We start from the raw sequence: 13,324 nt of genomic DNA, 5'->3' as shown, positions 1-13,324 counted from the left end.
CTTAAATACCCTTTCTCATGATTGGCTTCACCTGTGTATGTAGGTCAAGGGTCAATGAGCTTACCAATCAAATTTTGTGTTCCAATAATTTTTGCTAAAGGTATTCAAATCAATAAAACAACAAGGGTGCCCAAATGTATGCACCTGCCTACTTTTGTTAAGGTAATTGTTGCACATTTTCTGTAAATCCTATAAACTTCATTTCACTACTTAAATATCACTGTGTTTGTTTGCTATATGATATATTTAATTGAAATTGCTGTTCCGAACGACCAATGATCCATAAAGGAAAATCTTGAAAATGATCAGGGGTGCCCAAACTTTTTCATACCACTGTATGTATATATGTTTTAATAAAGATTGTTTTTTATGGTTGATCAGTGTTGTATTTAGTTAGGAGTGAATAAATGAACAAATAAATAAACAAATGGTCCTTGTCATTGATTACTTCCTTTTATTGATCAAAATGACTTAACAAAGAAAGTTCACCTTATCGTCTATTTGCCTCATTTCTTTCCATGCAGGCTCTGTATAAAACACTGTTTAGAATCCATTTGGCCCATTGTAGAAGACTTTTGGGAGAATTCCTCTCTATCGGTAATGTTAAGTAAAACCATGGAGGTAGCCATGTTGCCGGAGTGTTGACGTCAATCAGCTACTCCATTGGTCTAGCACGATCACGTGTCGAAACCGTGCCACCGCTCGCGAACCAAAATCTTTTTATGCCCTGAAGAAACTAGTTCGGCATAAAATGCCTTGCCATAAAAAATGGGCAGGATTTTTTGCGACGACCTTTTTGCTGTAAGTTTAACGTAACTCGTTCTTTTTATAAAGTTGAGATCGTGTAGTTCCCAGACTTCGGCGTGAGATGAAATTATAATAGGGTTCACCTTATGGCCTATTATTAGAAACAGGTTGCATGATTAGAAGCAGTGGTTGATGGAGCTTCCTGACTTCCTTCACAGCCAGTTTTGACTAAGTCACAGCAGATTAGTCACTGTGTCTCAGTCTGTGCTGCAGAACATCAGAGCTGAGGCACAAGAACTGTGGCAGCTTCACCTGTTTTTACAGACTCCTGGTAGAACAGTGACAGTCCGTGTCAGCTGAAGGCACAGACATCAGTGACCTGAGGAAGGACTATATTGACTAAGATGACCAACTGAAGCATCTTCAACTCTTTGTCAGCATCCTTATCAAAGCTGCTGCAGTATATAGCACCACCTGTGAGCTATTATAAATATTACTTTTTGTGATTTTCAGGAAATCCTGGAAACTATGTCTAGCTGACGTAACCTTGACTTATTTTGTTTTCCAATAAATTTACCCCTTGTGATGTTTGCTGGGCTGTAGAAATATAAGGCAGGTTGAGGACGCTGCTGTTGCCATGGCAATCGTGGTGATAACATTAGCAATATTGATTCCTGAGTACAGTTCTGAGTCAACTATAAACTGTGTGTTTCTGCTCCTACATATCCACTAAAGTTTAAATAATGCAGCTGTACTGGGTCAGAGTGAAGGCTCTCCAAAAACACAATGACAGTGAAGTAACAGCTTTTAGGAACAGAGGAAGTGAACAGCAAGGCTGGGCAACTGAGTGTGGGGTATAATAAATGATATTCATTCTGATTACTGTGAATAAGAAGCAGACCCATGTTGACCTGTGTTGTGTTTAATGTGTGTACAGGCTGTGTAGGTGTTGCAACTGTGCAAACACAAAGAAAATCGAGGAGAAGGAGGATGACGACTGCCTTGACACTGACAGTGAAGACTAACATGTCATGTGTAGCCTATTGCCTCAGAGTTGTATTGCAGTGGTTGCATTCTTAACATTGCCATTCATTTTCTTATGCTGTTTTGTATTGTTTTATATATTGTACATACAGTGGTATGAAAAAGTTTGGGCACAGTTGTGTTTAATGTGTGTACAGGCTGCAGAGGTGGAGAAGCAGCTGTCCACTCAGGTCCATACACTACAGGATGATTTCAGGGAGAAGAGTTTGTCTACAAGTCAACACATAACACAACTGGAGACTCTACAGACTGTGGTGAGATGCCAGCGCCAACAGTACACTACGGGTTTTTTTAAATCCTCTTCCATGCCATATTATAAACAGCAAATACAAAAACGTACACCAATACTAAAACTACAGTGGGTACGGAAAGTATTCAGACCCTTAAATTTTTCACTCTTTGATATATTGCAGCCCTTTGCTAAAATCATTTAAGTTTATTTTTTTCTTCTTTAATGTACATACAGCACCCCATATTAACAGAAAAACAGAATTGTTGACATTTTTGCAGATGCTTTAAAAAAGAAAAACTGAAATATCACATGGTCATAAGTATTCAGACCCTTTGCTCAGTATTTAGTAGAAACACCCTTTTGAGCTAATACAGCAATGAGTCTTTTTGGGAATGATGCAACAAGGTTTTCACACCTGGATTTGGATATCCTCTGCCATTCCTCCTTGCAGATTCTCTTCAGTTCTGTCAGGTTGGATGGTGAACGTTGGTGGATACCCATTTTCAATTGGGTTTAAGTCAGGGCTCTGGCTGGGCCATTCAAGAACAGTCACTGAGTTGCTCTGAAGCCACTCCTTCGTTTTTTTAACTGTGTGCTTGGGGTCATTGTCTTGTTGGAAGTTGAACCTTCGGCCCAGTCTGAGGTCCTGATCATGCTGGAGAAGGGTTTCATCCAGGATATCCCTGTACTTGGCCACATTCATCTTTCCTTCAATTGCAACCAGTCATCCTGTCCCTGCAGCTGAAAAACACCCCACAGGCATGATGCCCCCCCCCCCCCCCCCCCACCATGCTTCATTGTTGGGACTGTATTGGACAGGTGATGAGCAGTGCCTGGTTTTCTCCACACATACCGCTTAGAAAATAAGGCCAAAAAGTTCTATCTTGATCTCATCAGACCAGAGAATCTTATTTCTCACCATCTTGAGGTCCTTCAGGTGTGTTTTAGCAAACTCCATGCGGGCTTTCATGTGTCTTGCACTGAGGAGAGGCTTCCGTTGGGCGACGACTGGTGGAGGGCTGCAGTGATGGTTGACTTTCTACAACTTGTTCTCCCATCTCCCGACTGCATCTTTGGAGCTCAGCCCCAGTGATCTTTGGGCTCTTCTCAATCAATCTTCCTATCTCCAGAATTTTCTTATTAGTGTAAAATAGTCTTATTATTTTTTCAATTACTCAATTTGACTTTGGAAGAAAAAAACGAGAAAGGAAGTTCAGACACAAAAAGTGTCTGATGAAAAAATGTTTGAAAGGCTCAACAAATAGCAATCTACATGATTTTTTTTTTCTCATTGCATTTTTTGCATAGGTTTCACAGTTTGGTCACATAATTTCTTTTATCTTTAATTAGACCCCTTACATTTCAATTGAAACTAAAACTCATGTATCAAATATGATGACATTAATATTTCTTTCATTATTTTTAATTATTTACAGCAGATGTATTTTTTGGTTGGTGTCAATGTGAAATATTATCTTTATACCCTTGACAGACACACAGAGATTTTTGTGTAGAATTAAAGAAAATTGTATTTTAATTGTTAAAAAGTCTCTTAACATCTTACAGATGCACATGTCATACTATGATAACGTAGCATCCGGTGATGTTTTTTTCACAACTTTATGAAAATGAAACATTTTCTCCAGTTTTTACGGCGTTTATCTTTTTCCTCCTCCTCATTTGTTTGGAGCAGCAAGGGCTGGAAGTGAGTGGTTACTGAATCTTCTCTCTCTGCATCTGACTGCATGCTGCATGGAATGTCCTGTGAAATATCAGACACAAGGAATGCATCAGAATTTTTCCGTGGACTAAAACCCACACCCATATTGTCCAGTAAATGAGTTCATCTGAAGTCAAAACTTGCTGCAGACAGCTGCAGACAGTGGTCCAAAGTAGAAATTTCTGAAACTCTTATAACTGTTATTATCATGATTAACTGATCCATCATGAAGCAACTGCAGTCCTTGTTTCCTGGTGTTGTACATGAAACATGAATCATAGAGGCCTTGAGTTTGACAATTGTGTTTTAAGAACATTCTAGAGAACACTGCAAAACTCTCCACCGACATTTTTGAACTCCAGAGCTGATTTTAGCTTTCTGTGCTAACATCTGACTTTTTTTCCCCTGCGTTGTTATTAAGCTGTAAGGTGAACCACGAAAAGTCTTTCAGAAATTGAATTCCACTCCAACATCTGGGAACTACACAGTCTTTAGTTCATCTTCTTGCTCTGAGTTTAACGTAACTCGTTTGTTTTTATGAAGTTAAGATCATGTAGTTCTCAGATGAAACGATAATAGGGTTCACCTTATGGCCTATATGTCTCAGATAATATTTGGTTTAGTTGTTAGCAAGTTCAAGCGTCTAGGGCTAACCTTAAGCTGTTTTTGGTTAAACTATTTAAACCATTTTTTTTTTCAAACTTTGGCAACATACTGTATGATTTTTGTATACATACACAAAACAGACACATTAACAAATTTTACATTTTCCAAATTTATTTTTGGGAAAATGATACAATCTGACAAAGGCTCAGCTGTCAAAGCAACTGTTGTTTGGAAGTCTCAGACTTGTTTTTTTCCCCCTGAATTTATGAAGAGTGCACCAGGCAGCTGACGGCTGTTTATCTATGAAAGAAATTCATTAAAAATTTTATGTAGAGGGTGTAAACACAGAGGAAAGTGTCCTCTGTAGTTTCTTTTTCAAAGCTGAGCAGAAAACACTCTGCAGACTGCAGAGACCGGCTGTAATTGGTAGAAAAGGCTTCTGCTCTAAATTTGTCTGAGATACTGCAGTGTCAGGGTCCTCCCTCTAGTGCTGTACCGTATCTGTATACTGGAGCCTTGCAGCTATTAGCTTCATTTATGTTAAGACCGTGGCCACTGCAGAACAAAATAACATCCAAAAACACTGATCACAAATGCGTGATCAGGTGTTTGTGAAGAGAACTTCTTCTTTTTCTTTCGGCTTTGTCCCTTTTTCAGGGGTTGCCACAGCAAATCATTGATTTCCATCTCTCCCTGTTCTCTGTATCTTATATCCTGACTCCAACTATCTGCATGTCCTCCCTCACTGCATCCATATATCTCCTCTTTGGTCTTCCTTTCTTTCTCCTACCTGGTAGCTTCATCTCTAACATTCTTCTACCAATGTATCCACTGTCCCTCCTCTGCACATGTCCAAACCATCTTAAGCTGGCTTCTCTAGCTTTTTCTCCAAACCTTCCTGTCTGTGTTGTCCCTCTAATGACCTCATTCCTGATCCTTTGAATTCTTGTCACTCCTAAAGAGAATCTTAGCATCTTTACCTCTGCCCCCTCCAGCTCCGCCTGTCTTCTGCCTGTCTTCTGCCTATTGCTACCGTCTCTAAACCATACATCATGGCTGGTCTCACCACCATCCTGTAAACCTTTCCCTTCACCTTAGCTGATACTCTTCGGTCACAGATCCCCCCTGACACTTTTCTCCAGCTGTTCCATCCTGCCTGTACTCTATTCTTCACCTCTCTTCCACAGTCTCCTCTGCTCTGAACAGTGGATCCTAAGTACCTAAACTCCTGCACCTTCACCACCTCTGCTTCTTGTAACCTCACTATTTCACTGTTCTCCCTTTCGTTTACACACATGTACTCTATCTTGCAGCGGCTGAACTTCATTCCTCTTCTTTCTAGTACAAACCTCCACCTCTCTAGGTTCTCTTCTAGCTGCTGCCTACTCTCACTACAGATCACAATGTCATCTGCAAACAACATAGTCCATGGGGACTCCTGTCTGACCTCATCTGTCAATCTGTCCATCACCAGAGCAAACAAGAAGGGGCTCAGGGCCGATCCTCGATGTAGTCCCACCTCCACCTTGAAGTCTTTGTTTTTGTCAAGTTTGTGAAGAGAACTGATCCCTGCTATTATAAACTCCTGCTATCAGATGTAGATCAAACATGCAAGGGATACAATTTCACAAGAACTGATGCATGTTTAATGGAGACAAGCTGCTTCAGCTGCATAAGACAAAGAAAACGGTCTACAAGGAAGATGTTGTGATGCTGACAGACTGACCTTCACTGAAAGGCTGTAAATGTCAGAGAGTACAGTTCTAAGTTGATAGCAACCTCAGTAGAAACACTAACGGGCAGTATCACCACAACATTCCTGAAGACGAGGGTGGCAATGAACGCCTACGTTCTGCTAGGCAACAAACATTCTTCAGAGCAGTGGGAGTAGGTTATAGTCTCATGTAGGAGCCCAGCTCCACTCACAAACAGAAATCCATCTGTCTTAATCCAGTTTTGTAAAAAAAAAAATCCCAGACCTATTATTCTGTGTTTTTGGAGGCTAACGTTTTCCCGTTTAATGTGTTAGATTAAGATGCTGTCAGAGGGGAAAATTGAGCTGGAACGTCGCGTTCACGCCGTGCTGGAGGAGAATGAGCTGCTTCAGAGCACAGTGGATGACCTCAGAGAGAGGACGCTGGTGTTAGAGAAGCAGTGCCATGAGAAGGACCTACAGGTAATGGACAGATTACAGAGCAACTGTTAGATCCACCTCCATCACTGTTAAGTTAGTAAAGTCTCCTTCACCACAAGACTGTTTTATATTTGATCTTTAAAGTTACTTTCATTGCTTTCAGAGAACAGTTGTTCAGATTTTTACATTATTCATCCCGACAAGCTTGTTTTTCTACTGGTGGTGACACCAACCACTCATTTCCAAAACCAGGGCACACATATTTCTCACCTTGCATATAGACTTAAATATACACTTGTTTGTGGTTTGGCTGTGCTTCTACACGACAACTTAGGTCATAAATGTCACTTGATGACTGGTTAACTCTCTTTCTCCAACAGTAAACAATGACAGAGGGAAAGTGCTGATGCAGCTCATCTCTCTGGTTGAATATGTTGCAGTTATATATCATTCTGGTCTGCTCACAATGAAGGAAAATTAATTTGAGCGTTTTCCTCCATTGGCCCAGAGAACTGGGTTGGAGATCGATTGTTTACACTGTTTTTAGCCTCTTTGGTTTTTTTCAGTTGCAACAGAGTCATCTGGAGCTCCAAGAGGTTCAGCTGTCCCACAGACAACTGACTGTTCGACTGGAGGAGCTGAACATTACCCCACACCCATCCAGTCTATTGTGTGAGATAGAGCTGAGCATGGAGCAGGAGGAACAGGAGCAAGAACGGGAGCAGGTGCTTATTATCACCTACTCACCTATGTTACAGTTATTCACCTAACACAGGGTCAGTCACTACTCCATCTGCTGATGGATGATCAGAAGTACAGTTATTTTAGTTTTTCTTAAAAGAAATAGATAAAAAACTAAACCCTAACCCTAACTCTAACCCTAACCCTAATTAGATAATATTTTTTTACCTTTTCAGATTAATAGTTGAAATGGATGAAATTGTAGCCGCAAAATAGCAATACGTTAAGGAAAATGATAGCTAAATGTCTCAGCATAAAAGACAGATTGCTAAGGCATAGCCTTATGTAGGTAACTGAAGATTACTGGAAGTTAGCTTTGAGGCTAAAGGCTAACGGCTAAAGGTTAGCAAGAGATACAATTTTGCCCTCCTAAATACTGTAAACATCAATAGCTAGACATTGGTTAATGAAATTGTCATCTTTGAGATGTTTGTGCACCGGTGGTTAAAAGTTAGCCAAAAGATAAACATTTAAACATCTAAACATTTGTTTTTTCTTGGTTTTTATTGTGTAACTAAATCCTCTTCTTCTTCAGTTGCGTCTTCAATTGTGGGAGGCCTACTGTGAGGTCAGATCACTCTGCTCACATCTCCGGGGAAATGACATCACAGACTCTGCGCTGTCCACAGACTCTTCCATGGACGAGTCCTCAGAGATGTCCTCAGCCAAGGATGTGCCTACAGGAAGCCTCCACACCAGCCTTCTGGAGCTGAGGAGACTCACACAGAACCTGCTAGACGGCAATGAGTCTACGGTAATAAACTCTACACCTGCTGTGGATGGAAGAATTTCATTTCACAAGGCTGATCAGGCAATAACCTGGAGGCCCAAACAGGGCTGAGGATTAGGCCCTCAATGAATTTCAGTGAAGCCCAGACATTTCAGTAAAGTTTTTTTAGACTTGTGGTTAGACAGTAGAAATGGAAGCTGCTTTTATAAACACAAAAATTGTTGCTAACAGACAATAATTGGAAAGTCACTCAGAGTAAAAGAACAAGCTTAATTTCATGTGTTCAATACAGAATGATTTAATTACATGGGCTCTATAAAGGGCTTTACAAAAAAAGACTTGTTCATTCAATCTGACGTATGGGGTTAAAATAAATTCCACACAAAAACTAGTTGGCAGCAGGGCAGACTAGTATGTTGTCACATGACGCTATACGCAGAAGGTGGCTTTGTTTACATTTGCCGGTTGCATTCCATACATTGGATTGTGCTACATTTACTTTCTTTCATTTGTGTTCTGAGAACCTTTTGCCCTTTGTTATGGATCCCAAGCTTAAGTCAGACACTCGATGTTTTTATGTTCTAGAATATGATGTTGCCACTGTGTTAGCGTAGGTGAGTGACATATAGGTACAGTACGGGAGTTGTGACTTACATCGAAAATCAAGTATTATCATGCTGTATTGTAAGGGTATTGTGTCATTGTTTGTGTTGGGTGTTGACAGGGCTCACGGCGCAGTGATGAGGAGGCGTTGGAGGAGCAGGTGAGAAAGTTAGGAGAAGAACTGAGGGAGGTTAAGGAGCTGTTTGAATCTGCACAGCAGAAAACCTGTTGCAGTGAAGAAGAGCTGCAGCAGCTGCACAATCAGGTACCAGCAGTTGCACCTGAATGTTGATTTGATGAGGTTCGGTTGTGTGGTTTGTGATGTAGGACGCGTTGTATTATCAATCTTACCTACAGATGGCGCTCCTCTCCATGGAGATGTGTTCTCTGCAGGAGGAGAACCAGCAGATGAGGACGACGGCTGAAGTTCGAGAACCCAGCGAACAGCTCCAGAGCGCCATCCGAGACAGGGATGAAGCCATAGCCAAGTAGGATCACATGGCTTCTTCAAATTATCACAGAACAGAAATTTCAATCTGCACTTAAAATGTTACAAAGTATAAAAATGTCCACTTAGAAATGTAAAAAATGTCTTGTCCTTTGACATATTGAAGTAAAGTATTATTTAAAATGTATTGCAGGAATAAAGATAAGCTGAAGCTTAAATATATGTAATAATTAACTTCACTTATTTATTACATATAATGATTAACTACAGTGAAGATAGGTCATAGTAAACCGAAAAGCTTTGGTTTTTTTGTTGTTCCTTCTTTATGAAATTAAGTTGAATTGAATTTGAGGTTTCTTTTTTTATTTAGCAAAATAAATAACATACAGCACATCCATCCATCCATTCATTTTCATCCACTTATCCATTACCAGGTCACGGGGGCAGCAGTCACCACCCAAATCACATTGCAGCGCCCCAACCCCCCAAACTTTCCTGCAGGTGGTGATTCCACTGGAAGGTACCAACTGCCCTAACCGGGATTCAAACTTGCTCAGGAGGTGAACCCTGGGGTTCCACACCAATGACAGAAACATTGCCTCTGGGCCAAAGCGCTACTACATACGGGACAAGCTGAGCTTTTTCCAAAGTCAGTAATTATTTGTCCATCTTTGTCTCTTGCAGAAAAAAAGCAGTAGAGATGAAACTGGCCAAGTGTAAAATAGACATCATGTCTCTGAATAACCAGCTTTTGGATGCTATCCAGCAGAAGCTTAACCTGTCGCAGCAGCTGGAGGCCTGGCAGGTGAGTCCAGTCAGTTTGGTGATTTAACAATAACAGTCACTTTTAAATGTCATTTAAATGGTTAAACAATTCTCCTGGGTTTTATTGAAATTATCTTTCTTTAACAAAATGCGTTAAAATATACAAATCTTTTTGATATATATATATTTCCTTGTTGTTTCAATATTATTTTCCTTTAATGTTTCCCAATATTTATATTCAAAAGTTAGCCACTTAGCTCTGGCTATGCTTTCTAGATAAAACAGAATCTCTTTATCAAATACAATGCACCATTATTATTTAAAAGTGTAAGAAAGAAAACATTTTAAATATTCAGTGTGAGGACACTGTCACTCCTTTCCTCTCCTCTCCTCTCCTCACCTCAACTCCCTTACTAGCAGCTCTTCTCCTCTCTGTCTCTCTGTCCTCCCCCTGCCCACAGTTTGCCTCCTCAGGGCTCTTTACTGTTTGGCTCTTGTGGTTTCTGATCTAGTGGCCTTTCTCAGCTTCCGTACCACCCTCTCTCCCCTGTGGTACCTCCCCCCTCCTGCGAGGTGAGACCGAGCGTGCCACCTTGACTTTTTACTAACTCCACTCCTGTGCCATGCATTCCATGCCACTGTTGAACGCCTCAGTTGAAATTCTCATCCAAACTATCATAATCAATCACATGGATATTATCCTGATAGTCCACAACCACCTGCTTTTGTACTTTTGTACTTTAACCTCTTAAATTGTAACACTGAAAGTATGGTTCCATAGTGTAGCCGTGAGCATGCCTGCCTTGCAAGCAGAGAGGAGAGAGACCTGGGTTCCATTGCCAGAGGAACCACATATCCCTAATGGCGCCTCCTGTGGCAGCCACTTGCAAACACTCACACTGTGATTTTCCCATTGAGGAACAAATAAGGGACTCAATTATTAATATGTTATTGGGAAAGTGTCACTGGAAAGAGCATTAGATAAAATTGGGGAACAAGGAACTATTGGGAGGTGATGTGGGGTCACACAGAAAATTGATGCTACGACCAAATTTTAAAAAGATCACATTTTCAGATAAAATTGTTATTTATTTGGTGGAGACTTTGCTGATTTGAACTTATAAGTCTTTTTTCAAAGTGAATAGCAGTTTTGTTGGAAGTTGGTGTTTCATTTCAGTGAAGTTTGACACCAAACTGTATGTTATGGAGTGCAGGGGCTCAGCAACAGCCCTATGTTCCACAAAGGAGCACATTAGAAAAAGAACCACAAGAACCACTGGATATTATAGCTTTTGTTAGTATGGGGAGGAAGTACAGGGACAAACATGAAATGCCGCTGGAGGATCCAGCTTGAGCTTCCAGTCCAAGATCTGTGACATTAGGGTCATGCAAAGAACGTGAATGAAAAACTCTTCATAATTTCTAACCCTGTTCTATTCTAATCCACTTCTCTGTCCATGAATTTAGGACGACATGCACAGAGTGATTGACCAGCAGCTAATGGACAAACACCAGGACGAGTGACAATCCCACCCATCAGGGTCAATGTGGCCCTATGGTGGTCACTCCTCCAGACGGGTTTGTCACAGTTCCAACCAGGACAAGAGGCTTTTCTCTTTTTTCAAAAAGAACTGAGCGTCGTTGGACTGACACCAGACAGAGGTGACAAGGAGACAGAAACAGGTGTGGAGGATCAGGCGGGAGAGACAACATTGCACAGTACAGTACTGTATTGCACCTGTACAGACACTGACAAATTCCCTCAGAGGCTTTGGCTCAACTCCCCTCCCCATCCCTCTATAGACAGATACCAGACTTAGTAGAACAACAACAGGGGCCCCAAGATTTACCTCCAGACAGGACGGCCTTCTTGTAGTGCCTCAAACCATCTCTTTAACCCACTGCCAACTCCTGCATAGAGGGGAACACGACATACACAAACACATATCTACATACGCGTACAGACCCTCAACACGTACAAACTGTTTTTAGTGTGCATCTTGATTGAGCCAGAGTTTCTGGGGAAAGACGGGGGTCGTGGGAAAAACAAGAGTTTTTGGGGATAAGGTTACCTCTCAGGTTTATTCATGTGTCAGCTTCACATATCAGCATCACAGCAGAGAGTATTTTTGATACAAAGAAAATATATTTTAGAAACTATGTGTTGTTTTCATTATCCATACAGAGACTTCAGAGAATACAGAGAAACTACTAGAACTACTAGAGTTAAGAACATTTTCTCTCAAGAAAGATATGCATGACCCAGGACACTAGAGTTGCACATTTGTCATTATACATAGTCTAACCCTAACCCTAACCCTAACCTCCAAAGTTCATCTTTACATTGTGGGTGAACTAGAAAGCACTTAGAAGCAGGAAAATCAGCATTATACATGTACTAAGCTGCGTTTGCGTTCATATTTGTGCCCTGGTGTCACGTCAGGCTCAACCATAGATGCTTGTGTTGCCTCATGTTACAATTGAGCATCATATTAAAACTACTACTCATGTACTTGTAAAACAACGGCCACTAGCGTTCACAATGGATACTGCGCTTTATAGTTAATCATTTATATTTGAAACATTGTGAACCGGAACCAGTCCTAGAATGTAACAAAAATTTTTCATCTATAAACAGATGAATGTTAGTAGACATACAAAATATATTTCCTTCATAATGCACCTCCGATGTATGACAACTAGCACTTTGACTTACATGAGTTCCACATGTGTATAAGATTTATGTTCTTGCCTGACATCTGAATAAACCTTTGGGTGACTCTCCTGTAGGACAATTTACATTATATTTTCACTCTTTTTTTTTTTTTTGAGGGATGGACATACAATTCTTGGCATTGATGATGATATCAGTCATCTTCCTAGTTAACCAAATTTAAAAAGAAAAGTTTACATACAAGCTGGAAATGGAGGAAAAACACACATTTGTAGAAATTTTAATTTTTCTCAGAAAATCTCCACTAAAGGCTTTAACTTAAACTTAAAAAGTTAAAACATCAATAAAGAAATAACAAGAACATAGCCAGAAAGTTAGCTAAACATTAACCAACAATTCAATGACAATTACCCTTAAATTAGCTAAGGAGTGGCCAAATTGACATTTTTTTTATTATATTAATAGTCAATAACTAATCAACTAAAAACCCTTACCCTTATTAGTTTATTTGAATTATCTTGGATTAATTTGAATTATCTTAAAGCTAACCCACAGCTGGGTGAAAGTGGGTCAAAACATACAGAAAAGAGAGACACTTTTACACAAGTAGCATAAATTAGCCAAAAGCTAACTAATTTTTGTGGTTGTTTATGTTTTATGCTTGTCTTTAAAAAAACTATGACAAGTTTTTTTGATGTTTTTAATGACAAGCATTGAAATCAATGTAATTTTGACTAGTCTTAAAATGATTTGACGTACTTTAAATTCGACCATTTATGTATCTTTAGTTGTGTTTATTATCTAAACAAGTATTTTATTTGACAAACCTTGTATTTGGTTTTGAAGGTGTTTTGGCCAACTTTTATCTTGTTTTGTAGCT

The 13,324-nt window shown here is 40.0% G+C and overlaps 1 protein-coding gene across 1 annotated transcript in view; it reads left to right on the top strand.

Moving 5' to 3' along the window:
- LOC103397028 (BICD family-like cargo adapter 1) overlaps positions 1 to 12,933 on the top strand; it is a 29,574-nt gene extending 16,641 nt beyond the window's left edge. Inside the window, exons 3-11 of the mRNA XM_017042691.2 lie at positions 1,929 to 2,042; positions 3,714 to 3,728; positions 6,379 to 6,525; positions 7,050 to 7,208; positions 7,760 to 7,978; positions 8,679 to 8,822; positions 8,915 to 9,045; positions 9,690 to 9,810; positions 11,238 to 12,933. Of these exons, the coding sequence (XP_016898180.1) occupies positions 1,929 to 2,042; positions 3,714 to 3,728; positions 6,379 to 6,525; positions 7,050 to 7,208; positions 7,760 to 7,978; positions 8,679 to 8,822; positions 8,915 to 9,045; positions 9,690 to 9,810; positions 11,238 to 11,294 (1,107 nt within the window). The 3' untranslated portion in view covers positions 11,295 to 12,933. The remainder of the gene's footprint in view (positions 1 to 1,928; positions 2,043 to 3,713; positions 3,729 to 6,378; positions 6,526 to 7,049; positions 7,209 to 7,759; positions 7,979 to 8,678; positions 8,823 to 8,914; positions 9,046 to 9,689; positions 9,811 to 11,237) is intronic.
- The last annotated feature ends 391 nt before the right edge of the window (positions 12,934 to 13,324 follow it).

Source organism: Cynoglossus semilaevis, chromosome W (genome assembly GCF_000523025.1).
Source record: "Cynoglossus semilaevis isolate Cse_v1.0 chromosome W, Cse_v1.0, whole genome shotgun sequence".
Classification (NCBI taxonomy): Eukaryota; Metazoa; Chordata; class Actinopteri; order Pleuronectiformes; family Cynoglossidae; genus Cynoglossus; species Cynoglossus semilaevis.
The sequence above is the reverse complement of the archived record's forward strand: the minus strand, read 5'-3'. Positions and strand labels throughout refer to the sequence as shown.